The 27,417-nt window shown below is 38.5% G+C and overlaps 1 protein-coding gene across 1 annotated transcript in view; it reads left to right on the top strand.

The window, feature by feature from the left end:
• The first annotated feature begins 26 nt into the window (after positions 1-26).
• Positions 27-27,417, top strand: part of Ptpn21 (protein tyrosine phosphatase non-receptor type 21) — a 76,471-nt gene continuing 49,080 nt past the window's right edge. The window contains exons 1-3 of the mRNA XM_048799526.1: positions 27-72; positions 3,934-4,301; positions 26,613-26,782. Coding sequence (XP_048655483.1) covers positions 4,122-4,301; positions 26,613-26,782 — 350 coding nt within the window. The 5' untranslated portion in view covers positions 27-72; positions 3,934-4,121. The remainder of the gene's footprint in view (positions 73-3,933; positions 4,302-26,612; positions 26,783-27,417) is intronic.

Here is a 27,417-nt window from a genome sequence, read left to right as displayed (position 1 = left end):
GGGCCCCGGCGGGCGGGAGGGGGCGGCGCGCGCCTTGGGGCTCCCGGAGTCCGCGAGGATGGGTCGCGGCTGCCGGACCCCGGCGGGAGCTAACAAAGAGCGGAGTCCTGCCTTCCCAGGTTCGCTCGGGTCTGCCCCAGGGATTTCCAAAACGGGTCTCTAACTTTTCTGAACTCCGCGGCGGGTTGCTGTGGCTTTATTCTGGTTCAGGATCTTGAAAGTCAGGCATGTTTGTGTCTCTTGGAATATGTAAGTGTGAAATTTGCCAGATAACTTTGGAGAGAAGGGGCGTTTGGAAGGACTGTTGGGTAACGCCTTGTTTTGTTTTTGGAGTAAAGCGTGTTTGCTCTGGAAAAAGGAATTCCTGGATTTGCAAATTCCGACTTGTGATTTCTGCAAATCCTGATTAGATTTTCCACTTTTGGTATGCTCGTCCTATTTTCTTTTGCTGAGAAAGCCTTATGATAATAGTGCGTGCTGGAAAGCACATTCAGAATGTTCGCGTGCTTCAAGTGACAATCCGTATATGCCTAAGAGTAGCTGGCAGATTTTTTTTAAAAGTTTGTGAGATAGACAGTAATTTTACCCTGAAAATAGTTGCCTATTTTGTTTCTAGGATATTTTATAGTAGAGTATCTAACACAGATGTTTGCACGTGAGAAGCAGGTTTGATATAATGCAGTAGACGTACATATCATTCTAAAGACGACAAATACTCTGTCCTCTTAATGATTATTTATATTAATCAATGTAGTCAAAGTTACATGTGGTGAGGCCCTAAGTAGTGTGTTTGGGTTAGGTGTGAACCTACAGGATTCAGAGTTAAAAATGTATTTGAGAAACTTTTGGAAGGGGATGTGGAGAGGAAAAGTTAAAGTGAATTCACTAGCAGCAGGACTACCTTTTGTAAACTGTACTGAAGCAGAATTTAACATGTTTTCTTACTATAAAACAAAAGGTTTGTACAGAAATTATCTCCCAGTTTTTTCTTTTAGAAGCTATGAATTATCTTTCTTTTAATAGTTAAATTATAATTCCAGACCCAACCACCTTTCAAATTATTGCATATTCTTTTACATAATGCAAGTTATTGCATACTTATTATTTTGCCCCCCCAAAGAATCGTAATTTTCTATTTTATTTTTATTTTAATAGGCTGTTATATTAACATTCTTAGCTTTATGGCATCATTTGGTAGCAAATACTGTACACAAATGCAAATTAAGATGTGTAAATCACTGATAAATTTATAAATTACTAAGCAGAACATTATTTAATGCAGTGGGTTTTATATAATAAGGAAAAAGCAAGCTGGACTCTTGGGGAAAAATACATGTAAATACGCACACACCCCTCAACTCTTTCAGCTATAACATTTACCAAAATAAAAAAGAGGAACATTGGCTTTTTCTTATCCCTGATGCTGTAAAACATTTGAAATCTCAGGGATAATTGAAAGTTTTGAGTTTGCTTAATCAAAGCTGAAGTTAATAATTAAGTTATATAGTGTAGTAACTATTGTCTTCAAGGCTTAGTTCTTTGTCATGAAGAACTATCATATATGAACAGCTCCTAAATCAAATGTTTTATCTTTCTTTTACATATATGTAATATCTTGTCTCTTCATTCACACTAATCAGTTGTTTCCAGTTATTATAGTTTGTATATAAAACTGAAATCATCCAACTTATCTCATGGAAGAGAATTTTGTATATATATATTTGTGTGTGTGTATGTGTATACACATATATTGGGGGAATACTGGGGACTGAAACCAAGAGTGCTCTACCACTGAACTACTTCCCAGCCCTTTTTACTTTTTGAGACAGGTGCTGAAGCTGGCCTTAAACTTGCAATGATCCTCCTGCCTTAGCCTCCTGAATCACTGTGTTTACAGGTGTATGCCACCATGCCCATCTTTATATATAACCTTTAAAAATCTACACAAACACTGCTGATTTATCAGAAAATCTTCTAGTTAAAACCTTACTTAAGGTTCTTTAAGGTTCTCATTGTTTGATTTTTTTTTCATTTTGCTTTATTTAGTTTATATGTCTGAAACTGTCAAAGAGAATAAAAACTACTGCAGGTGGACACCATATCTTTTTATAATATTTATTTTCCATTTCTATATTATAATGATTTTACTTACAGAAGGCAGTCAGAAAATATTATTAACACTGCTTTTAGGTAGTTCCAGTTTTGGTTTTCCTCTCTGGCCTTCTACCCCTTGTTTTTAATTAAAAACAAAAACAAAAACTAAACAAACAAAAAACAAACAAACAAACAAACCCAACTTTCTGGGGATAACCAAAGCTCAAAAAACAAAACACAAACAGAAAACCATGGTCAGGTCCTCATTAGAGATACAGCTCTGTATGTAATTATAGCATGCTTGTAATCTCCTTAAGGACAGCGATGGCTTAGGATTCGTCTTAGATTTCTCAAGATGCTCATTACGCTGCCTTGTGCTCAGAGACGCAATACACATTTGTGGGATGTAATTTCAAAATGTTAAGCTCGGCAAAGGCTAGGGGAATAACTAAATCCTGTTCTCTAGCTGTGCCATTCCCCATCCCTGAGTGCCTATCACCTCTGGGGCTGAGCCACCGTCGAGAGGGACAGCCTGCGGACTGGGAGTGGAGGAGGAGCCTGGGATGGAGTCCCTGCTCAGCCCATAGTAGCGTGAGGTTGTGAAAGCCGCAGCTCCCGAGGCCCGAGTTAGGTGAACAGGGTCGCTGGTGAGAGCGGCCTGAGCACTCTGGAAATAGCTGTGATTTTGTCGATTCCTTTAGGGGCGAAAATATTCCAGGGGATATAAAAGTACCCAGTTGCCGCTCGCCCCCAGTTTCGGCCCAGAAGTTACCATCAACAGGTGTGGTTAACAACGTTGTAAGTAACGCACTTGGGGCGCAGCGGCTCCGCCTCGGCGTCCCCCGCTGGCGCCAACCTCACCTTCTCCTGCGGGGCGCGAGCCGCCTCCTGTAAACGTTCCCTCCGGGAGCGAAGGGCGGGTCCTAGCCAAGCACCTCCGCTCGGAAACGCAGCCGCGAGCGGAGGGTTCCGGGACCTCCGAGGGTACCCGTTCGCCCCGCAACGCCGCCTGCTCTCCACTCGGTGGGGCGGGGAAGCGGGAGTCTGGGTTCTCCACCGCCTAGTTAGCCTCATGGTCTTGCGGAACCCCGACGGCTCCTTGGTAGCCTAGGATGGCGTTCAAGGCCTCGCCCGCCTCTTCAGGTGGATGCCCACAGCCTCCCAGGACGTCCCGACCCAGGAGAGAACTACCAGAACTACCACGGTTTGATCCTGGGCATTTGTAGGGTCTTTTATCATGTGTTTATAAATCAATCAATCCGATAACCTATGTATTTATACGCCAGCAAGGGTTTTTGCAAATGCTTGCTAAGCAATTCGCCTCCTTTGAAACTCGCAGCTGCCATATGTTAGAAGGGATTAGTCCTCCTATAAGGAGTTCAAGGTTAATTTGCCTAAAGCGTCTGGAACTCGAGCCTAGCCCTTCGGGAGGAGTTTTGCACTTATTTTCACTTAGGCAATAAAAAGAATAGAAAAAAAAAAAAAAAGCTGTGACATAGGAGTATTCCAAAGAATTAATTTACCTGTTAAAAATTAACAGTTCTAAATATTAAAATGACCGCTTTTATACCAATTACCGAATTTGGGATTATAGTCGTGCTATTGTTTAATCCTGACCGTAGCCACAGGATGTCATCACTATTTGTAGGGTAGAGTGAGGGGTGGAGTCTGACCCCGGGCCCAGCCCTTGGCTCTGATGGTGAACTTCCCCAGTGCCTCCCTGATCCTGTTAGTGCCTTCTTTTCCAGCGGAGAGGAGAGCTTGTTCTTTAGGCCCAGTTGCATTGATTTTTATTTTTGAAAGCCACGGTGTTTGGTGTAACTGAGGTTCCTCTTTCCTCAGCGCTGGCGTGGATGCTCCCTTCTCTTGGCCTTTGGAGACTCTGTTGCTTTTTAATGGCGGCGGCAGCTGCTGGGTGAGCGGCGCGAAACTGGACAGAGTTCATCCCTTCAAGAGAGGGCCGCTTTCTCCCGACGTCATCACCGCGGGATTTTCCTTCTTTGCCCCTCCATTCTTGAAGGGAGAAGATGCCACTGCCATTTGGATTGAAATTGAAACGCACCCGGCGCTACACGGTGTCCAGCAAGAGCTGCCTGGTTGCGCGGATCCAGCTGCTCAATAACGAGTTTGTGGAGTTCACATTGTCTGTGGAGAGCACTGGCCAGGAGAGCCTGGAAGCTGTGGCCCAAAGACTGGAGCTGCGGGAGGTAAGCTATGAAAAAGGCTACAGGCTTCTCTGGCCTGGCTTCATGCAGGCTGTGTGTTGGGACACCCAAGGCTTGCTCTACCTGTGATGTGTTAGTTCAACCTGCAAGCCCTCCTTGTGACCAAAAAGCTTTCCCCATCATGGTGTCCCATAAGAGAATTAACAGTGCCTGTGATTTGAACATGTTTCCCAAGATGCACCTGTGAATCAAATATGAGTGCATTTTGGGTTATCCAAGTGTTTCTTTTCTAATGTAGCCCCCAATGGGTCATCCTGATCTCCTGATTAACCATTCATTCATTGGCTACTTTCCATAGGCCAGGCCAAGATTCTAGAGATGTATTGTCTGAGCTTGAATTCTGATGAGTGGTGTTACCTTGTGGAAGTTACCTGATATCGTGGCATCCCAGTTCTGAACCATGGGGATGACCGGCACCAAATTCTCAGAGTGGTTGTGTGATTTAATGTGAATGCGAAGTAATAAGCTCTAATAACTAGTCTGTTACAGTAATCATAGGAAGTTTTGCCAAGGGAAACCCCTAATCTAGTTGCTAGGAATTTGTGGAGTCCTCGTATCCACATAATGCCTTAAATTTAAAATGCTATGTAAGGCCTGTAAAGAAAGGGCTCTAATTAAACTAAGGGCCCTCCCTGTGTTTGGCTGCCTGGCTTGGGGTAAGGGAAAGGAAGAGAAACTGGTTATTCCACTTTAAATGCCCATCCTATATTCCCAACTGGAAATCCCACTATTTTATAGTTTGCAAAAAGTCAGGGATAGACAGAATTTTTCCCCTGGCAAAATCATTTGTTCATTCAGGATTGAAGACCTAACAGTGGCAAGTACATAGGTTCACTCTAGCATTGATACTAATGAGAAGACATGATGATACATGCTGTGATAGGGGAAGTAGAGGGCATAGGGAGGGGCAGCAAAGGGAAAGCTTTCAGGCCAATGGTCTCTGAGCTACAGCCTGAAGAGTGGGGCAAGGGAATCCTGCCAGGGGCTAAAAAGACTGTTCAAACAAAGGGAACTGCTTGAAGCCAAAGATGGAGAGGCAGCAGGTCTCCTTGAAGCCCAAGCAGAAAGAGGAAGGACTGAGGGTAGGGATTCCTTGATGCAGGAATTTTGTTTAGGGATTTGGACTTACCCAAAATAGTGAAGGATTTTTAAACAAAGGTCTGGTGTGATTTTTTTTGTGACAAGAGGAATAGTTCAGGTGTAAATTGTGGTTACCTAGACTTGGATAGCGATGGGGAGAAGTAGGTGGAATCTGGAAATATTTAGGAACTACCTACCTTGCTAGGTGTTGGGGAGGGGTTAGCAAGGGGTCTACCTCTGTACTCAGGTTTTCAGTAGATAGTGGGGAATATAATTGGGAGAGGAAACAAAAAAGAAAGAATGGAGTACAGTTTCAAAATAAATATCAAGTTGGAGGTGCCACTTGGACAGACAGGTGGATATTCCCATCTGGAGCTCATGAAAGAGAACCGGGCTAGAGAGAAGAGATTTGGGAATCATCAGTATAGGTGAGCTAATTGAAGTTAGGAGAGAGGAGATGAGGCTGTCCAGGGCAGGAAAAGAGGATGTAGCAGACCCCTCAGGGTTGAATAGAGGAAGGGAGAGCCTTGGAAGGAAACCCACAGGTCAGCCCAAAGAGGAGAAGAAAGTAAACCAGGAGGGTGGTTTCAGTGACGAGTCAGTCCTGTTTACTTGCATTTCTTTTGTTTTTGCTTCCTTTACCTTTTTGTTTTTGCTTCTTTACCCATCCTTTTTTTCCTACATTGTTTTATTATTTTCTGTAAATTTCATCCAAATGTATAAAGGTGTGCCTACCACCCCTAGAAAGTCAGCTTCTCAAGGAACTGGTTTATTTATTTGTGTATCTAGAGTACCAGGTATGGAATGTGCTCAGTAAATGCAGGTTGAACTGGACCCATGGCATTGCTTTCCTTCTGTTAGTTAAGAGGTCCAGGGAAGTTGCCATTTCCAGCTAGATATTATCTGTCTCAGGAAACAAGCAGCTTCATACAACTTGGTATATTTTGAACTTGATTTTTAACAGAAGAGCAGAGTACTTTCGGAGGGAATAGGCATAGTCCTTAGAAATTGTCTTGCCCTTGGAGAGACCTTCCTATCTTCAACATTTAACTGCCGACATGGTTAGAAAGTTTGTGTAGCAAACTTTTCTTTTTGAAAGCTTCAGAAGCTCTAAACTGTAGCATGTAAACAGATGGCTCAAGCACCAGGTCTAATCTTACCATAGGAGTGTTCAGAAATAATCTGAGTGGGATAACACCTGTTCCTTGCTTGTATACAGCATGTGTGTGTTACATACCAGGAAATAATCAGTATGTTGGTATCTTGCACTATTCTCCCACTTGAGCAAAGAATTATTATGGTGTGTAGATTTGGCTGATAAAACGTTATTACTGCTCAAATATAAATTGGTAGAGGGCCAGGGGAGTCTATATTCTTTTCGCTTACTTGCATACCATTTCACTTTTATGATGGCAGTTGTAGGGGATGCACAGTAATGCTGTGATAACATATTCCTGTTAATGATAACAGTAGCCTTAGAGCTGTTGAAATTCTTTGCCTGTCATTCATTCTAAATTTTACAATATTTTCTTCAGAACCTCTGAAAGTCTATGAATCTAAGGGGAAATTTGAAAACTTTCTTTCCAATTTTGAAAGTATATTATAGAGTTAAAATATATATATATATATATATATATATATATATATATATATATATATTTTAGTTGTAGTTGGACATAATACCTTTATTTTGTTTATTTATTTTTATGTGGTGCTTAGGATCGAACCCAGTGCCTCCCATGTGCTAGGCTAGTGCTCTACCACTGAGCCACAACCTCAGCCCCTGTTATAGAGGTTTTGAAAGAGGTGGTGAGATAAGAAGCTGTGAGTTGGGCATGGCCATTCCCATGGGGCAGTGTCACCTTGTGGAATCAGCACGCAGTCTGGTGGTCAGGCTTAAAATCCCAATATTGCTGGGAGGACCTGGGATAAACCAGCACAATAAGGATGGTATGTAAAACGAGGATACAAGTTTAGTAATTTATAATGTGCTATGGAACTCCCAAGGGCCCCAAGTTTGCATGCTTTCAGAGCCAGGTCATGATCTCCCTGCAGGTAAGCCATGTGGAAGCTATGGCCAACCAGTAGTGCTCTGTGAGCATGGAAAAAGTTACATATTTTCATCAGGGGAGGAGTGCTGTCTATAGGACCTGGCAGGTTCCTCTGAATCGGGGAAAGTTCCTTTCCTCTGGACAGTGCTTCCATGATCTTTGCCTCTATTGACCACTTGAGAAGGCTGTTTGACATAGTGCTCAAGGCAGTCTCCAATAGAGTCAGAAACCTGGGATTGGATCCCAGTGCTATCACTTATTAAATCATTATTAAACTACTTAATTTCTCAAATCTACTTTTTTTTCTTTTTCAAATCGGGTATAATAATAGTATCTATTTGATGGCGGTTGGAGGGTTTAATGTTAAATGTAAGATATTTAGCAAATAACCTGATATTTAGGAAACTCCTGATGAGTGTTAATCTTAATTACTATTGTTACTTGTGACTCTTGTGCCATGTTGTGGTGACTGACTAAATTTTCTTCAGATGAGCTCTTTTCCTTTTTTTTTTTTTTTTAATATTTATTTTTTAGTTGTAGTTGGACACAATACCTTTTTAAAATTTATTTATATGTGGTGCTAAGGATCGAACCCAGGGCCTCGCATGTGCTAGGCGAGCAGTCTACCGCTGATCCACAACCCCAGCCCAGCTCTTTTCCTTTTTCTTTCCTTTTTCTCTTTTTAATTTTTGTGGTACTGGGGATCAAACACAGGGTGTTGTGCATTCAGGCAAGTGCTGTAACCACTGAGTTACATCCCCAGCCCTCTTTTCTTACTTTTGTAATATTATTATTTCTTTCATTTATTGACAGAGTCATGCTTGTTTGTAAAATGTTCTTACAGTGGTCACACTTCTTAACCATTACTAAGCTGTTAAAGTTCTAGCATGCCATCATAATTTAGTGGTACTATTTTGAACACCTCTTTCCATGGTAGCCGAATAATTAATTTATCAGTGTCGTTGCCCTAAAAAACAGAGCTTCAGTAGGGTTTTAATTGCTCTTTTTGCCTTTTTCTTCCCTCTTATGCTCAAATCTTAGGATAAAAAAAAAAGTTTTATAAAATTTTGGGTTAGGTTTATATTTTTTTCTTTAAGTTATTACTTTTTCAAAAATTCTTGTTCAACAATAGATATTATAATCACATTTTATCATGCCATTGTGGACTTCAACTAGATTCATTGCAAACTGTTCTGATATACTTTGCCTTCTTTGATTTTTAAGGTCATATTCAGCTTAAATTTACATTTGATTGAGGTTTAAGGAATTTTTTAATCTTCAGGATATAAGAAAGTTCTGAAACCATGGAAATCTTTTCAAGATAATTTTTTCGCCTCTCCAGTTTTGGTTTCAAGCTTTGGATATTTGGTTACCCTGTTGTGATTTATCATCGATCCTCATGAAATGTTTTCTAAGTTGTATTTGCAGTACATTACACACATTTTTTGTTCTTTTGCATGTGGTAAGCTCCATTGGGGTAGGATTGTTGTTCACTGGGGTATCCCTGGTATGTGAACAGTGCCTTGCACCTTGCAGTACTTAGTTGCTGAATAAATGTCTACTTAGCTTAAGACTCAGTATTCTTGCTTTGCATTTAGATTGGTGAGTGTGGACAGCAGGTGAGCAGTCAGCCTTTATTTGCCCTATGATTTTATTTCCCAGAGAGAGCTGACCATTTCCAGAGCTTTGTATTCAGAATGAAGCACCTTTTTCTGTAGATTTTTGTTTCTTTTTCACTTTGGGGCTTCTGAAACACTTAGAAAGGGATCTAGTTCTCGCACTCCCCAGGGGAAGAGTGCTGTGTCAAGGCAAGGTCAGCTTTCCCACAGCACTTGGAACAGATTCTTCTCATAGTGCTTTCTGGTCTATGGGAACAATTTTTAGCTAAGGGATTTGTGGAATCAAACATATAATGCAAACCATTGCCTTCAAACACAACTTTAGAAAGTGTTCTTGGCCACAGGAGTGTTTTATTTGAAATAAGCGTCTTAGGTATTCGAAATATCTACTGACCTATCTTGACTGTTATCTGAGTAGACCTCAGGAATTTCATGTGCATTTCCTTCTGTACTGGCTGTTTTCATCTGGGCTCTAAAAATAGCCTAAATATGTGTAAGGGAAAAGTATTATCTGTGAGCTTTTTAAACTTTTGAGTGGAGTAGTTATTAATTCAGGTATGCGTGTTGTAACACAGATAAGATTGAGGTATAGACAAGGATCAGTAAATATTTTCAGTTAGAGTTATTGGACCATTTGAAGCAAATATGTTAGGTTGGCCTCTCCATCTAAATAAAGTTTTCTGGAGTCCAAAACCAATGATAAATGATCAAATGATTTTCTTGAGTTTTAGGTTTTTCTGTTACTTTTCTCATTTGGTCTAGAAAATTAAGAAATAGACAATAAACACAAACATGGATATGTCTTGCATTTAAAAATATACACTATATAATCATATAAGCTATTACATAATTTGGAAACCTGTTTATTTAAAGAAATACAGTACTATGCAGCTTTAGTTTAATGTCTAATATATTTAAGTGCTAATAATCCAAGATGTTTGTTTTCTAGTAGGAATTTTCACTTAAGAGACTTATCATCAATTTGCCACAGTAGTGTAGTCTCATGACCATTTGGAATTTAGCATGAATTTGCTCACATGCGGAGGTTTGTGGGTTGAATTACAAAGGTTTTGGGGACTCTCTCTGTCTCTTCTTGTTGTATGTTTTCAGATTCCATTTATTATAATAACTGAAGTTTTGATGGTATTCTGCTTGTCCTCCATTTTGGTGAAAGAAGTTATTGTGCTGGAAGTTTACCTTGCCTAATCTTTACTCTTTGCAACAGATCAGACATTATCTTTTCAATCATTTTAAAATGAGGAAACTGAAGTTATGAAAAGTTCAGATGGTTTGCTCAGAATCACACAACTAATAAGCACAATATCCAGAACTTGAGTTCTTTTTTTTTTCCTCCCTTGCTCTCCCTCTCAACCCCATTTTGAGTCACCCTCCTTATATCAGAGAAGACATTTGGCATTTGTTTTTTTGGGATTGGCTAACTTCACTTAGCATAATCTGCTCTAATGCCATCCATTTCCCTGCAAATGCCATGATCTTATTATTTTTAATTGCTGAATAATATTCCATTGTGTATAAATGCCACCTTTTTTCTATCCATTCATCCTCTGAAGAGCATCTAGGTTGGCTCCACAGTTTAGCTATTGTGAATTGTGCTGCTATAAACATTGATGTGACTGGTCCCTGTAATATGCTGTTTTTAGGTCCTTTGGGTATAGCAGAACTTGAGTTCTTATCTGCAGTCTTCTCTTTAAACTTGGACTTTTAAACTTATTGGGGTCCACTGGACCCCTTTGAGAATCTGATGAAAACACAGGGTTTTGCATACAGTTTCAGGTGACTCTTTCTCCCCAGTGCATGGGCCCAGGCTGAACTACTGTCCTTACTCATCAATCTAAATGCAAAGAATGTTGAATTTTAAGGTAAGTGACATTTATTCAGTAACTGTGTTGGTGGATGAGGCAGTTTCCCCTTCTTTCCATATAACAGGGTCTTTTCTCTGGTTGTCTTTCTCCAGAGTTAAGATGTTGAGAGGATGTAATATTTATGAACAAATCAAGATCTTTGCTTTTTAAAAAATGAACACATGATATATGTACATATATGAGTAAAGTACAGTAATCTGATACATGTATATAATATATAATAATCAAATTGGATAAACCGGGTGCCATGGCGCACACCTGTAATCCTAGTGGCTCGGGAGATTGAGTCAGGAGTATGGTGTTTTCAAAGCCAGTTTGAGCAAAAGCGAGATGCTAAGCAACTCAGTGAAACCCTGTCTCTAAATAAAATACAAAATTGAGCTGGGGATGTGGCTCAGTGGCCGAGTACCCCTGAGTTCAGTCCCCAGTACCCCCCCAAAAGACTGGGGTTATTAGTATTTCTATCTCCTCAAACATTAATCACTTCACTTCTATGTGTTGGGAACTTCAAACTCTTTTAGGTATTTTGAAGCATTATAGGTGACTACAGATTGTACTTAACCTACTATGCTAACACCAGTACTCCTTCCTCCTAGCTGTTTGGGTGCCCCTTACCTAACCTTTTGTCCATCCCCAGTCCCTCTATCCTACCTAAGGGACCCCCGTATTTTGGGGAGGTTGGGTACTGGGGATTGAACTCAGGGGCACTCAACCACTGAGCCACATCCCCAGCCCTATTGTGTTTTATTTAGAGACAGGGTTTTACTTAGTTGCTTAGCATCTTGCCATTGCTGAGGCTGGCTTTGAATTTGCTATCCTCCTGTCTCAGCATCCCAAGCTGTGAGCCACCGGGATTACAGACATGCGCCACTGCCTCCAGCAGGATCTCAGTATTAAGAAATTAATATGCTTCTAAATATAGTCTCTCTCTTCCTCCACAAATGGCCATTTTTTTCTGTGGCCTCCATCTTTATGTCTCAGGAAGGGCCATTGGGGCATTTCATTTTCTTGATGAGTAAACTTACTATTAAGTTAAAACTCCTTTCAGAGAGGAAAGGGTTGCAGGGTGTACCACTTCATTGTACAAGTGATCCATGTCTGTCTTCCCTACCAGGTTGCACTTTTGTGCCCATCCTGACAGTAGGTGTGTGACAAATCTTCAGTGAATGAATGTATGAGTCATACTTCTTACATTAATTAAATTCTCCAGGCATTTGTTGAGACATCTATTTCATTTTTCTTGTCAGATATACACCCTACCTCAACAACATTTTTAAAACAATATTCTAGCAAATATTTTCCTATTCAGTTTTCCAGCAATTTATTTATAAACAAATGTCACATAGATTTCCTCTATCTTTTATGCATTGATTGGATATCCAGAGTCAATTTAAGATTTTACTTATGATGCTAATTTTACTAGGAAAAACTGCATGCCACAAATTCTATATGAGAATTATCATGTAGTAAAGATAACTTATCAGGTTTTTGTGCCACTTTCTAAAATAGTGGATTACCCAAATGAAAGCCTTAAAAGGTATGCAGTGTTTAAATTTACAAATAAGAGTAATTGTGTTATTTTGAATATGATTTAACGAACAGACTAAGAAAATACATGAGTAATTTCATACTAGGAGGCAAAGCCTCATTTTCTTTATGATTCTAAAAGCAAATTGTGTTGACTCATTTATATTAGTTATTTAGAAGGCTTACACTTTGACTTGACAAGTTAATTTCAATGTCAAGTGCATTTTCAGCAGATTGAACTTTGTACCATTAAATTCAGCTGCTGTTGGCAGTGTGGGATTTTGGTGAAAGGTAGACTTTTGGTAGCAGAAGAATTTGGGTTCAAATTCCAAAAGATAACTGTTTATTGGCTACTGACCATTTTGCCAAGCACCTATTTTTGGTGTTTTATATTTTCTTTTTTTTGTACAAGGGATTGAATCCAGAGTTGCTTTACCACTGAGCTACATCCTCAACCTTCTTTTTAAAATTTTAAAAATTTTGGTACAGGGTCTTGCTAAGTTACTTAGAGCCTTGCTAAGTTGCTGAGGCTGGCTTGAACTTGCAATCTTCTTGCCTCAGTCTCCTGAGTTGCTGGGATTATAGGTGTGTGCCACTGTGTCCAGCTCCTTACATATGTTTAATTTAACACTGAGTGTAATTGACATTTTGTTTTTTCTTTTTAAAAAAAAATCCTTAGTTTTTGATGGATCTTTATTTTTATTTATATATGGTGCTGAGGATCGAACCTAGGGCCTCACACATGCTAGGCGAGCACTCTACCTCTGAGCCACAACCCCCAGCCCTGACTTCTTGTTTCTTTCTACCATCTTGATGATGGAACGGACCAAAGATGAGCAGAGTCTATAAAACACTCATTAGGGCTGGGGTTGTGGCTCAGTGGTAGAACACTTGCCTCACATGTGTGAGGCACTAAATTCGATTCTCAGCACCACATATGAAAATAAGTGAATAAAATAAAGGTTCATCAACAAATTTAAAAAAAAAACACTCGTTAACTGGCAACTCTGCCATTTCCATTTCCCTTTTCATTATGTAAATTTGTTAATTGGATTAATACACAGAGCGGAAAAATGGATCAGACAAAAACAACTGGAGAGGTCGTATCATTACGTCAGTCCATTAAATTTGGAAGTACACTGCTGAGAATTAATACATTCACAATAATATCTTTTCTTTCCAGAAGAAAACCTTAATTCTTGTTCGCCTATAGTTTGTACTCACAGGTGATGATTAGACAAGTACAGTTTGACTTGTCTAGTTTAATGGCTGGCACATATTTTGAAGTTGAACTTACGTTTGGATAATGACTTCAGGAAAGAACACTTGAGAATTATTCATTATAGTGTTATAACAGAAGTATGCAGTGTGATTAATAATGATGAGTGTATCTAAAATTGTGCAATGCTATTTGTATGGTTTTCAGTCACGCACCACCAGAATACATATTTCATTGTACACTGCTATACAACTAGTGACAACTCAAGACTAGTATTCGGGTTTTTCAGCTCCTGGTTGAGCACTTTTTCCTCAACAACACACTCTTTTTCTATTGGACTGCCATTTTTCTAAATGAAAAGCAATTCATATATTGGTATTTTCTGTCAACAAAGACAAATCCATTCATGAAGAACATCCTCTATTAAAACCTAATATGAATTTTTAAAAAAATGTTTATTTTTTAGTTTTTTAGGTGTACACAATATCTTTATTTTACATTTATGTGGTGCTGAGGATTGAACCCAGTGCCTCGTGCATGCTAGGCAAGCGCTCTACCTCTGAGCCACAACCCCAGCCCCCTAATATGAAATTTTATACTGTTTAAGGGGACTTAAAAACAGTGCTAATAAAAATGAGTATTGCTTGAGAACTTAATGCGTGAGGTGGTCTTCCAAGTGCTTAAAATGGTTTTGCTTATTTTATTCTTCACAACAAAAGTCATCTCCATTTTACAGATGGATAAACTGAGACACAAAGGTCTTAAGTAACTTGTTGGTGATTATATGGCAGAAACTACAATTAGAGAATAGTTCTGGCTCCTTGTTCTGCGTACTCAGAATGTAACCTTTGGCAAGTGACAAGTGGCCTGTTATTGTGTCCTTGCCCTTAATGATAACTCCTACAGTGTGGCCTCTCAAATCTGATGGAAATTTTAAGTACTTTTGAGATATTTGATATCACTTATTATAATTTTATTATTTATAATTTACTATTCTGCTTAAAATATGTTTTTGAAGTCACCTGAGGCAAAGAAAGATAAGCATAAGAAAGAACTTGAGTCCTCATGGCCAGCACCAAACTGATGGGAATCCCTCAGGTGTTCAAGGCAGCAACTGTTGGATGGGAAGCCTTTTGTGAGCTTGTTCCCTGGCACAGTTGGAATTATCAGGCTGATGAAATACATCCCCAGAGAATTCCCTGCTGAGAGATTTTCCAAAGCAATATCTGGTTGCACTACTCTTAGATGAATTTGGGGCCTTCCAGATGCAGAATCTACACTCAAGCAAGGAAAAAAAAATGGTAGAATCAGGAATTCTTTTGGAATATTTGCTGCCTCTATTGATGAGCTGGATCACTGCAGTTAGCTACAAGCATATAAGTGCATTCACACCTGGTACAGCATCATACCACTGGAGGGTTTCCATGCTCCCCTGTGTGAATTATGGACATGGGGATATGACCACTAGGAATTGTTATTCCATTTCAAATTTTTCTTCTACAGGTCATGATGCTTTTGTTTGTTTTTGTTTTTAGTACTGGGTATTGAATTCAGGCAGGGGTACTTTACCTCTGAGCTATATTCCCAGTTCTTTTATTTTTTACTTTTGAAATAGGTCTTGTTCAGTTCCTGAGGCTTGCCTTGAGCTTACACTCTTCCTCAGTTGCCGAGATATAGGTGTACACCACCATTCCTGGCTCGTGATTCTCTTATTTATTTGCCTTTTTTTAAATTGAGACTTTTATTATCCTATTTCTTGAATATAGAGTAGTTGGATATAGAATAATATCTGTTTTGCTAATAGTATATACATGTCCATGGCTAGCTCATCCTCTTCTACTTTTAAATATAATAAAAAAAATTTCTGAGGGGGGTACCAGGAATTGTACTCGGGCACTCGACCTCTGAATCACATCCCCAGCTATATTTTGTATTTTATTCAGAAACAGGGTCTCACTGAGTTGCTTAGTGCCTTGCTTTGCTGAGGCTGTCTTTGAACTTGTGATCTTCCTGCCTCAGCCTCCTCAGCTAGATTTACAGGTGTACACCACCATGCCCAGCATAAAAGTTATTTTTAAATGTAATAAAAATACAATAAAAATTTAATAAAAGTATCTTAAATATAATAAAACAATACTATATTGTATTTTAATTTTTAACTTTTGGGAGGGTACTATGTACTGAATCCAGGGGTACTCTAACAGTGAGATCTACATCCCTATTTCTTTCTTTATTTTGAGGCAGGGTCTTGCTAAGTTGCTGAGGCTGTCACAAATTGCTGAGGCTGGCCTCGAACTTGCCATCTCCCATGTTGCTGGGATTAAAGATATGTGCCACTGTGCCTGGTTGTTGTATTCTCTTTAAGGTAATGGAGAACATTAAGTAATATTCTTTCAGGCAATAGAAATCAACCTTTACTAGGTTCTTTATTAAAATACATTACAACCCATATTCAGTTAGATTTCTAAAATCCTCTAATTCCCTTTATCTCCCTATTATCCTTTTCCCCCAGCATCAAAACTGTTTTTATGTTGTACAAGACAACGATAAATTTAATCTGACAAAAGTGATTCTCGGGGCCAGTGTGGTGATGCACGCCTGTAATCCTAGTGACATGAGAGGTTGAGGCAGGAGGATTGAGAGGGCAGTCTCATCAACTTGGTGAGATCCTTAGCAACTTAATAAGATCCTGTCTCAAAAAAATAAAAAGGGATGGGGGATGTAGCTCAGTGGTAAAGCACCCCTGGGTTCAGTCCCCATAGTGTTAAGTTGCAACATCTAGAAATATTGTTCATGTTACTCACTGTCTTTGGTGAGATAAGATAGAGGGAATAATTAAGATTTGAGTTTGATAAAACTTGGAGATCCAGGGCCAGAGGCTTACGCCTGTAATCCCAGTGGCTCTGGAGGCTGAGACTGAAGCCTCACTAAATTGCTGAAGCTGGCTAGTTCAAAGCCAGCTTCAGCAATTTAGTGAGGCCCTAAGCAACTCAGTGAGACCCTGTGTCTAAATAACATACAAAATAGGGCTGGGGGTATGGCTCAGTGATTGAATGTCCATGAGTTCAATCCCTGGTACCCCCCAACCCTGCAAAAAAGAAAAAAGAATTTTTTTTCTAGCCAGGTGCAGTGATGCATGCCTGTAACTCCAGTGATTCAGGAGGGTAAGGCAGGAGGGTTGCAAGTCTGAGGATAGTTTTAGCAATTTAAAATAAATAACAGAAAATGCTAGGGATGTAACTCAGTGGTAAAATACCCCTGGGTTCAATCCCCAATACCCCCTCCAGGGGGCTCACCTACATGAGAACAGAACCCCAACAAGGCCACCTCAAAACCAGTGTGACCAGCCATGATTTTACAATGAAATGATTTTTAAAGGTTTTATTNCAGTGCCCTAAAATTTAGGCATTTGTGAATCAAGCTAACAGGCAAGCCCAGAGAGACCCAAATTTATGAGATTTTTAATTCAGAGAAAATCTCTAATTCATTTGTTGGACTGAGAAGAAATGGCCCTCAGCCAGGCACAATGGCTCATGCTTGTAATCCCAGCATTTCTGGAGGCTGAGGCAGGAGGATCACCAGTTTAAGGCCAACCTGGGCAACTTAGCAAGACCCTGTCCCAAAAAACTGTTTTTTTGAAAGAGCTGGGTTGGGGATGTAGCTCAGTGGTAAAGCACCCCTGGATTTAGTCCACAGTGCCCTTCCCCTGCAAAACAGTGACTGAGGAAAAATAAACAGTTTTTACTAAAGATTCTTTTCAGTTCTCACTTTTGCATAGTGTTAAGTTACAACATCTAGAAACATTGCTCAGTAGTATAGAGTGTGTGCCTGGGTTCAATCCCAATCTCTAGTACTACCAAAAAAAAAAAAAAAAAAAAGATGAAAGAAAGAAAAGAAAAAGAAATTATCCCGTAATAGAACAAACTGGTTAAGTGAAATGATTGAAGAATGAGAGGGTCTGGTTTATCCTTAGTTTTGTGGGTCATAAACAAAAAAACCTTTTATATGGTAGTACATAGAACACATTTGCCTCTGCCTGTCTTTGGGAAGTAAAATTTTGTCTATGTATATTAAAATTTCCTACTTATTCCTAGTTTACTCTTTAAAAATATGTTAATATTGCTTTAATCTTATAATCAAATGTCTTTCTCTGTAGCACTTCTCAATATCTTGTGTACCATATATTTTGCTTATTTCTCTTTACCTACAGAAATGTAAGCTTTGTGAGAGCTGGAATTTTGTTGTCTTATTCAGTGCTGCATCTCTATTACCCAGAATAGTGATTGACACACAGTAGGTGTTGAATCAGTATTTATTGAATGCTCAGATGAATCTAAGACATTAGTCCATTTTTCAGTTACACATACAAACACACTTTTTTTTTTTTTTTCTTTTTGCTGTGCTAGGGACAGAACCCAAGGCTTCACACATGCTGGGCATGTATTCTATCTTTGAGTCACACCCCCCAGCCTGAGAAGAATATAGTTTTTAAAGAACTGTCTTTGTCTTACTGTATTTCAGAGTCATAGCTTCTCATTGTCCATGACTGTAAGTAGAAAAGATATGAGCAGTTCATTTGTATAGGTAGTGATTCCATCTCATGCCTTGGGCCTTTCATTAAGTCTTTGAAACTGACTTCATTTATCTCCTTTCCTGATAGCTAAATTCTATAACAAAAATCTGGCCACCCAAGGAATTAATTTCCTTGAACTTTAGTTTGATAAAATTCAGTATAAGTAGAAGAGCAAGATTACTTTTTTTTTATATTTATTTTTTAGTTTTTGGTGGACACAACATCTTTATTTTATTTTTTTTTTAATTTTTATGTGGTGCTGAGGATCGAACCCAGTGCCCTGCACATGCCAGGCGAGCACGCTACCGCTTGAGCCACATCCCCAGCCCAAGATTACTTTTGATTGTTATTTTTTTGAGTTCTATTTATTTTAGTATTATTTATATGTGATTATTTATATGTATTATTTATATGTGAGTGTCATGGTGTTATATATATGTCTTGGCTATAAAATAGATAGTTCATTATTTGATCAAGGATTGAAGAACATGGAGTAAAATTAAACAGAAAAGGAATAAAAGCCACTTGCTTTGTGATCACTGCTATCTGTCAAAAGCAAGAAGTACAGTACTTCATTATTTATGACAGGCTTGGTGTAGAGGTAAGCTCAGGGCTCAAATTAGGTTAATACTCTTTAACAACCCTTGTTAAATGATCTCTACCCGGGATAGACTTTATCTGGGACTATCTCCTCTCTCTTTCCTGATGAAAAGTCTTCTGATTTCACCCTACTCTAAGAAGGGTATCAGGATAAAATTATATTTGCAATTTTATATGGGATTTTTATCAAACCCAGTGCATCAGTGGCTTAAAAAACCCTCCAGTTAATTTGTGTCTTTCTGCTCTGCTTTAAAAATAGTACAGGACTCTTAAAATAGACAAGAAATAATTTTGGAATTAGGAAAAGGTTTACATTCTGTCAGGATTTGGATCTGCTTATAATAGCTGGTGTCTCCTTAAAGAACTGTGATTTGGAGTACTTGCACCTTTTGGACAAGCTCAAATTTGTGAACTACCTTTTCCTCTGAATCAAAAGCTCAGTTATCAAATAATTTTGTTCTCAAAGTCAATGTCAGTTCATTTATACTTAGTCAACCATATTTTCTGAAAAGGAGCCACATGCTGTTTAACTTTTGTTTTTATTGTAGTTTAAATGGCAGGCACAATTATCTCTACCACAACTCCACCCTTTTTATTTTTTATTTTGAGACAGGGTCTTGCTAAGTTGTCTTGGGCCTCGATAAGTTCCTGAGGCTGGCCTCAAACTTGAAATCCTCCTGCCTCAGCCTCCTTACTTGCTGGGATTATAGGCATGAGCCACTGTGCCTAGCTAAGCTTTTGAGTCTGGTTTCTTTTGGTTAGCATAATGATTTTTTGAGCTTCATTTATTTTGTAGCATGTACCTGTACTTCATCCTTTTTTTTTTTTTTAATGGCTGAATATTCCATTTTATGTATATAGCACAGTTAGTTTTTTCATTTGTCTGCTGATGGTCATTTGAGTTGTTTCCTCCTTTGGCTATCGAAAATAGTCCTGCTACAAACATGAGTACATATATATTTGAGGACCTATTTTCAGTATATACCTCTGAGTGAAATTGTTGGATTTTTTGATGATTCAGTGTTTAACTTTTTAAGGATCCATGAAACTTTTCCACAATAGCTGAACCATCTTCCATTAGCAATACTTAAGGTTTTCAATTTCTTCACATCCTCACCAACACTCATGGTCTTTTCTTTTTTTGCAGTATTGGGGTTTCAACCCAGGCCCTTGCACATGCTAGACAAACACTCCTTTCTCATCGGTATTCTAGTGGGTGCAAGGTGGTATATCAGGTTCTGGGTTGCATTTCCCTGTGAACAATGATTTGTATCTTTGCATGTGCTTCTTCACCGTTTGTGTGTCCTCTGTCAAGAATAATTGAAATCCTTATTTTAAAATTGGGTTGTCTGTCTTTTGTTGTTTTTAGAGTTCTGTATATATTTCAGATACTAGACTCTTATTAGATATATGATTTGCAAGTATTTTCTCCTATTCTACAGTTTTTTCTTACTTTTTTTTTTATTTCCAGTACTTGGATTAAACCCAGGGGTACTCTACCACTGAGCAACACCCCCAGTCCTTTTTATTTTTAATTTTGAGACATGACCTTGTTAAGTTGCCCAGGCTGGCTTCAAATTTTTAATGCTCCTGCTTCAGCTTCTTGAGTGTTTATTTATTTTTATGTGATGCTGAGGATTGAACCCAGTGCCTCACATGTGCTGGGTGAGCACTCTGCCACTGAGCCACAACCCTGGCCCTACTTGCTTGATATCGTCTTTCCTGCTCTGGTTTTTTATTTTTGACCCCAGGGGTACTTTACCACTGAGCTACATGTCCATCCCTTTTAATTTTTTATTGATTTCTTAAATTTTGAGACAGGGTCTCGTTAAGTTGCTTAGGTCCTCACTGATTTGTCGAGGCTGACCTCGAACTTGCAGTCCTCCTGCCTCAACTTCCTGAGTCACTCAGATTACAGGCGCATGCCACCATTGCATGGCAACACTGTTTTGATTTCTGTAGCTTTGTGGTAAGTTTTGAAATAAAGAAGTATGAGTCTTCTTTGTTCTTCTTTTTCAGTATTGTTTTGATTATTTGGGATCCTTTGCCATTTCTTATGAACTTGAAGACTGGCTTTTTTTCATTTCTATGAAAAACTCTTCAACTTTGTTGAGTTTATTTTGTTTAGTAGTTTTTTTGGTGGAATTTGGGTGATGTTCTATATAAGACAGAGATTTTCTTTTCAAATATTTATTTTTTGGTTTTTTAGGTGGACACAATATCTTTATCTATCTTTATGTGGTGCTGAGGATCAAACCCAGTGCCTCTCGCATGCCAGGCCAGCGCGCTACCACTTGAGCCACATCCCCAGCCCAAGACAGATTTTCTACCTGTGCACTTGTATATGGAGATAATTTTACCTCCTTTTCAGTTTGGGTGCCTTTTATTACTTGCTTAATTGCTTTGGCAACAATTTCCAGTACAGTGTTGAATAATAGTAATGAACATTGGATCCTTGTCTTGTACCTGACCTTGGGGAAAAGCTTTTGGTCTTTCACCATTGAGTATGATGTTAACTCTGGAATTTCATAAATGCCCTTCATAATATTAAGAAATTCTTTTCTGGGCTGGGGTTGTGGCTCAGTGGTAGAGCACTTGCCTAGCATGTTTGAGGCCCTGGTTTCAATCCTCAGCACCACATAAAAATAAACAAAATAAAACTATTGTGTCTAATTAAAAAATAAATATTAAAAAAAGAAACTCTTTCCCATTTCTAATTTTCTAGATTTTTATTTTTATCATGAAAGGGTATTGTGTTTTGTGCTTTTTCTGCATCAGTTGAGATGATCATGTGACAAGGTGGGTTTTCTGTTATGTTAGTAATATGGTATGCAGTATTTCACTGGTTGTTTTTTTATGCCTTCCTTGGATGAATTCCACTTGATTATGGTATAGAATCCTATAAATGTACCTATAAATGAATCAGTTTGCCAATATTTGTTGATGATTTTTGCAATCCATACATATTTATAGTTTTGTTTATTAGTAGGTTTCTGTTGTCTGCTTTTAGTATTAGGGTAATGCTGGCCAATAGAGTGTGTTAGGAAGTATTCTCTTTTTGACCCTTATCCCCACCACATCCCCCTTTTTAAGTTGGAAAGTTAATTACCCAGATTCTCAAAGATTTTTATCTAAGACAAACAAGAAAGAGTCAGAAAATTATTTGCCTGGTGAGAATTTTTTTTTTTTTTTTTTTGGTGTGGGGATTGAACCCAGGGTTGCTTAACCACTGAGCCACATCCACAACCCTTTTTATGTTTTATTTTGAGGCAGAGTCTCACTGGGTTGCTTGGGGCCTTGCCAAGTTGCTGAGGCTGGCTTTGAACTTGCAATCCTCCAACTCAGCCTCCCGAGCCATTGGGATTATAGGTGTGTGCCACTGTGCCAGGCTGCCTGATGAGAATTTAATCACAGTATTTTACATTCAGACTCTGCCTACTCATCCCAAAAACAAATGATGCCTTAGTCATAAAATCTCATGGAATCAGATATTGCTACTTGATTAAGTATGTATAGAAATCTAAGAAAGTATTGAATTCAAAGACTATAATGTGAGATTTTGTTACCTGTGTATAAACATTTCTAGTAGTGATTTTAAAAATATGGAAGCATTTAACAAGATATGAATTTGATTTTGGCTAACAATGACGTGTGTGTGTGTGTGTGTGTGTGTGTGGTGTGAGATGGTAGGGACTGAGCCCAAGGGCCTTGCACGTCCTAGATGAGGAAGCATTCTCCCACTGAGGAACACTTCCAACCCAAATTAACTTCTTTTTTTGGTATCAGGAATTTAACCCAAGGATGCTTTACTGTACCACATCCCGTGCCCTTTTTATTTTGAGACAGGGTCTCAGTAAGTTGCTTAGGGCCTGCTTAAGGCTGGCCTTGAACTTCTGATCTTCTTGCCTCAGCCTCCTCGGTTGTTGAGATTATAGGTGTGTACAACCATGTCTGGCATTAACTTCTTTTTGAGATAGAACTTGAACAAAAGGGCAAGTGCCTCAGAAAATACTTTACTACAGTATAAAATGGTTGAATGTTCAAATGTCCCAAATCTTAGACTCTCATATTTAAAATCGCTTATCAAGAAATAATTGGCTAACCCCACCATTCTTTTTAATTGCACAATTAAAGTCATTGCTACTTCTTTCTAAAATGTAAAGTTTGTGAAGAATTAATGATGCAATTTCACAAATATATCTGTCTGTGAATTTGATTTTCTATCCATCTGTTCCATGAGTAATTGATATATTGCTAAAGTAAACTAAGCACATTTTAAGAGTTTTTCTTTTAAAACATACCTTAGTTTAGAATGTTACAGATTATTAAGTAGATATTTTTTGGTCGTTAACACTCTGTTCATGAATGACACAACCACAAATTACACAATAAATGTATAGTTTTATAATCCTCTTAAAATGTTTTTTATTTGAACCAAGTCCAACTGTATTAAAAGGAAAAAGTAATTATACAAAGTATGTTTAAGATCTTTTTTTAAACTATATTTATTTTATTTATTTATTTGTATGTGGTGCTGAGGATCAAACCTAGCATTTCGCACATGCTAGGCAAGTGCTTTACTGCTGAGCCATAAACCCCTGTTGAAGACCTTTTAATTTTGAATAAAAGCGATGACATTCTATTTTGACCAAAGCAGTTTTTTTTTTTTTTCTAGAGTGAGTACTGGGGATTGAACTCTGGGGCACTTGACCACTGAGCCACATCCCCAGCCCTGTTTAGTGTTTTATTTAGAAACACAGAGTCTCACTAAGTTGCTTAGTGCCTCGCTTTTACTGAAGCTAGCTTTGAACTCACAGTCCTCCTGCCTCAGCCTCCTGAACCACTTTGATTATAGGCACACAGCACCGCGCTGAGCCCAAACAATTTTTGATCCTATGGGATTCTTATCCTGGGCCTATTGTCAAGGCCTTTGTGTTTATGGAAAAAAAATAAATGTTTGTGGAATTAAGTGCATAACAGTGTTATGCATTATTGACCTACCATGGTAAGTTCAGTCCAAAAACTTAAGTGCTAAGATGGAACACAAAACATATGGTGAAGCATGGTGGTGAATACCTATAATCCCAGCTACTTGGAAGGCAATTAGTGAGACCCTAAGCAATTTAGGGAGACCTTGTCTCAGAATAAAACATAAAAAGGCCAGGGAATGTGGCCCAGTTAAGCACCTGTGGTTCAATCGCTAAAGTACTAAAAAAACCAGTCAAATAAAACCCCATACAATACATAAGTACAGTTAAGAAAGTTTGGGAGGGAGGAGTCGATTGATTTTGTAGGTATTTGGCCAAATGAGTGAAACTAAATAATCTCTTAAAAATACACTAGTTTTCTATAGCAAAATGTATTCATGTATTTTTTGCCACCTAGTCTTCATGATGGAGTTCTGAGAGAGGTATCACCTTGTTTTATGTATGAAAACTGAATTGGACTGATGGACTTTTCCAATTCATAGCTAGCCAGTGCCTACTGGAAATTAAACCCAGAACTTTGAACTTTTGAGCATCAAGCCTTTTCTCATGAGCACATTTTCCTCGTAGAAGGAACAGTAGTTGTTTCTATTAATGTGATACATATTCTATCCGTACAAATAACATGTGATCATTTATAATCATAATCACAACCTTGGAAAATAATTAGTAGGACTTGTACTTTTGGTTATGGTAATGTGATTTCCGTGCAGCTTTTCGAGCATAGGGTGTCATTTGCGTGAGTTTCTCCTGCATAATGCTGAAGACGGTGATGTACACTGCAGTGCTTTTCAAACTAATTGTGCAAGAATTACCTGGGAGGGCTGGGGATGTGGCTCAAGCGGTAGCGCTCGCCTGGCATGTGTACGGCCCGGGTTCGATCCTCAGCAGCACATACAAATAAAGATGTTATGTCTGCCGAAAACTAAAAAATAAATATTAAAATTCTCTCTCTAAAGAAAAAAAAAAAGAATTACCTGGGAATTTAGTAGCTTTTTGGTGGTTGAGGGAAAATACTTGGAGATAATACTGGCTTTGGAGTTTAACAGATTGAAGTTTCCACTTGAAAGTTAGTGGCAGTGATTTGATTTACAGTATCTCTACAGTTCATGGAAGAAAACCTGGTGCATTGTAATGTTCAGGATATTCTATTCATATGTGATGCCTGAGGTGGCAACCAAGAAGCAAGAGAATATTCATTTTTTTATAATTAAACCAAATTTACTATATTCCTGAAGTATTCTAGGAGTGTGTTTGTATAAAGGGACAATGTTCATATTCCTCTTTCTTGTAGAATTTATTTGATTAGACTGATAGAAAAGATAATTCCTTTGTAGGACATTTTAAGAAAAAATAAATATTAAGGGTATGTTTGTATAATCTTTCCCCCAGCAAATTAAAAAAAATTTTTTTTTTTTTTTTTTTTTTTTTTGGTACCAGGGATTGCACCCAGAGGCACTTAACCACTGAGCCACATCCTCAGCCCTTTTTATTTTTTATTTTGAGACAGGGTCTCACTAAATTGCTGAGGCTGGCTTTGAACTTGGTATCCTCTGCCTAAGCCTCACAGGCCACTGGGATTACAGGCATGGGCAAAAGTTCATTTTTTTATTTGAATGAGGATTACAGATCAGAGAAATAACCTGAGTATTCTAGGTTTTCTTGTTGCTCTAAAGCTATGCTATGTAGTATGATAGCAGCTATTTAACTCAAGCAAAGTAAAATTAAATAACACTAAAAATATAGTTCCTCAGAGGTCTAACCATGTTTGAAGTACTAAGTAGCCACTTGTGGGTATTGGCTGCTTTATTGGATAGTGTAGGTACGGTACATGTCCACCTTTGCACAAAGTTCTAGTTGACAGTCTTGCTCTGGAGTTTTAAGCAGTGAAGGTGTGATTTTTTTCCAATGGCTTTGATCTGTAAATTGATTTTGAGGTAAGCACTAGCAGTGGTCTGAGGCTGCCATTCAACTCTTAAGTGTCTTAGTACGCTTTCAGGTTGATCAGGCCCAGGGCTACTATTTACTGATTTAACTTGACAGTTTCATTACACAATCAGTGAAATCTAAATGCTAATACTTGTTATTTTATTGTGTTAGGTACAGCTTTTCCTATGTGTGTGTTTATGTGTGATAGAATTCACTTTCACATTTTGCTCATTAATTCAGAATTTGTTTTCCACATTAAACTTTAATTTAAAGCATTATGGTCCCATTAAATTTCTATCTAATCTTGGGACAGTTGCAGCTTTTCTATATTGCTAAAATTTCAATTTATATAATTTGTTTACAGAAGCCAAATTTGTGACTAGTGAAAAGTTGGGTTAACCCTATTTTGTCAGTGTTCTCCTGGGTAGAACCCCAGTTATGCTTCTTTTAAAATATTAATTATGATAGATTTGATAGTTTGGTAATCAAAACACTAAGCATAATGTTTTTTAGTAATTTTTGTTGTCCTTAAAGCCTGTTTGTGACATGACATAGGACCCACTGCATGCTGATACATAGCCATAAATGTGTTTCCTTTTTTCAGAGTTGAAGAAACAATCTGCAATTGACTCTTGCCACCAATTCCTGAATACAAGTTATCTAGAGATAAGTTTTTGTCCCATTAGGTCTTGCTGTTGTCCCTTTCTGAGGAGAGAGGCAATAGGAGACTGCTGCCACTTGGTCCCAGGTCATAGACTGGTACAGTTGAAGTCATTGGAATCTTTTTGTGCGTTACTGCCTCCTTCAGTGACCTTCTGTCTTTCCAGGTCACTTACTTCAGCCTCTGGTACTACAACAAGCAAAATCAGCGCCGATGGGTAGATTTGGAGAAACCTTTGAAGAAGCAACTGGATAAATATGCATTGGAACCTACTGTCTATTTTGGAGTGGTGTTTTATGTGCCTTCAGTTTTACAGCTACAGCAGGAGATTACCAGGTGAGAAATTATATGCTGCCTGTTTTTGGAAAATAGTCTCATGAGATTAGAAAAGTGAAACTATGATTGAAGGCAGGAGATAAGAGTCTGAAACTTTACCCTCCCACCATATTACAAGGAGGCTCTGGTATGTGGAACGCCAGTGTTTTACTGCATGTGGGGTGAGTTATGGGTTCACCAGGCACAAAGGGATGATTAAAGGGAGAAATGATGTTTTTACCCTGCCTGTGAACTCTTCTTATAGTGACGTCACCTTCAGTGTTTTTGTTGTTTTTTCTGATCTCTTGTAACAAGGAAATGAGAGGTTTTTAAAAATGTAGTTATAAAAACTTGTGTTCATTCCCCAAAGAAATCTGTCAAAAGGTTCTTGAAGTACTCCAACTCCAGAAGCCAGGTACTGCAGACAAGTGGGAGAAGGAATTGGAGGGTGGGGGCGAGACAGAAAGGGAGAGGGTCAGACAGGTGGCTAATAGGTACCCTTCTGCACCAGAAGAAGCAGAAAGGAAAGATGGTGTTAAGCGTGACAGAGGCACTGAATGTTCTTAAGATTTTATATTCTCCCTGAAGAAAATCAAAACAGTTTGACCTGGGGATGTAGCTCAGTGTTAGAGTGCTTGCCTAGCTTGAGTAAGGCC

Source organism: Marmota marmota, unplaced genomic scaffold (assembly GCF_001458135.2).
Source record: "Marmota marmota marmota unplaced genomic scaffold, marMar, whole genome shotgun sequence".
NCBI classification, from domain to species: domain Eukaryota; kingdom Metazoa; phylum Chordata; class Mammalia; order Rodentia; family Sciuridae; genus Marmota; species Marmota marmota.
Note: the sequence above shows the minus strand (reverse complement) of the source record. Positions and strands in the feature narration are given on the sequence as shown.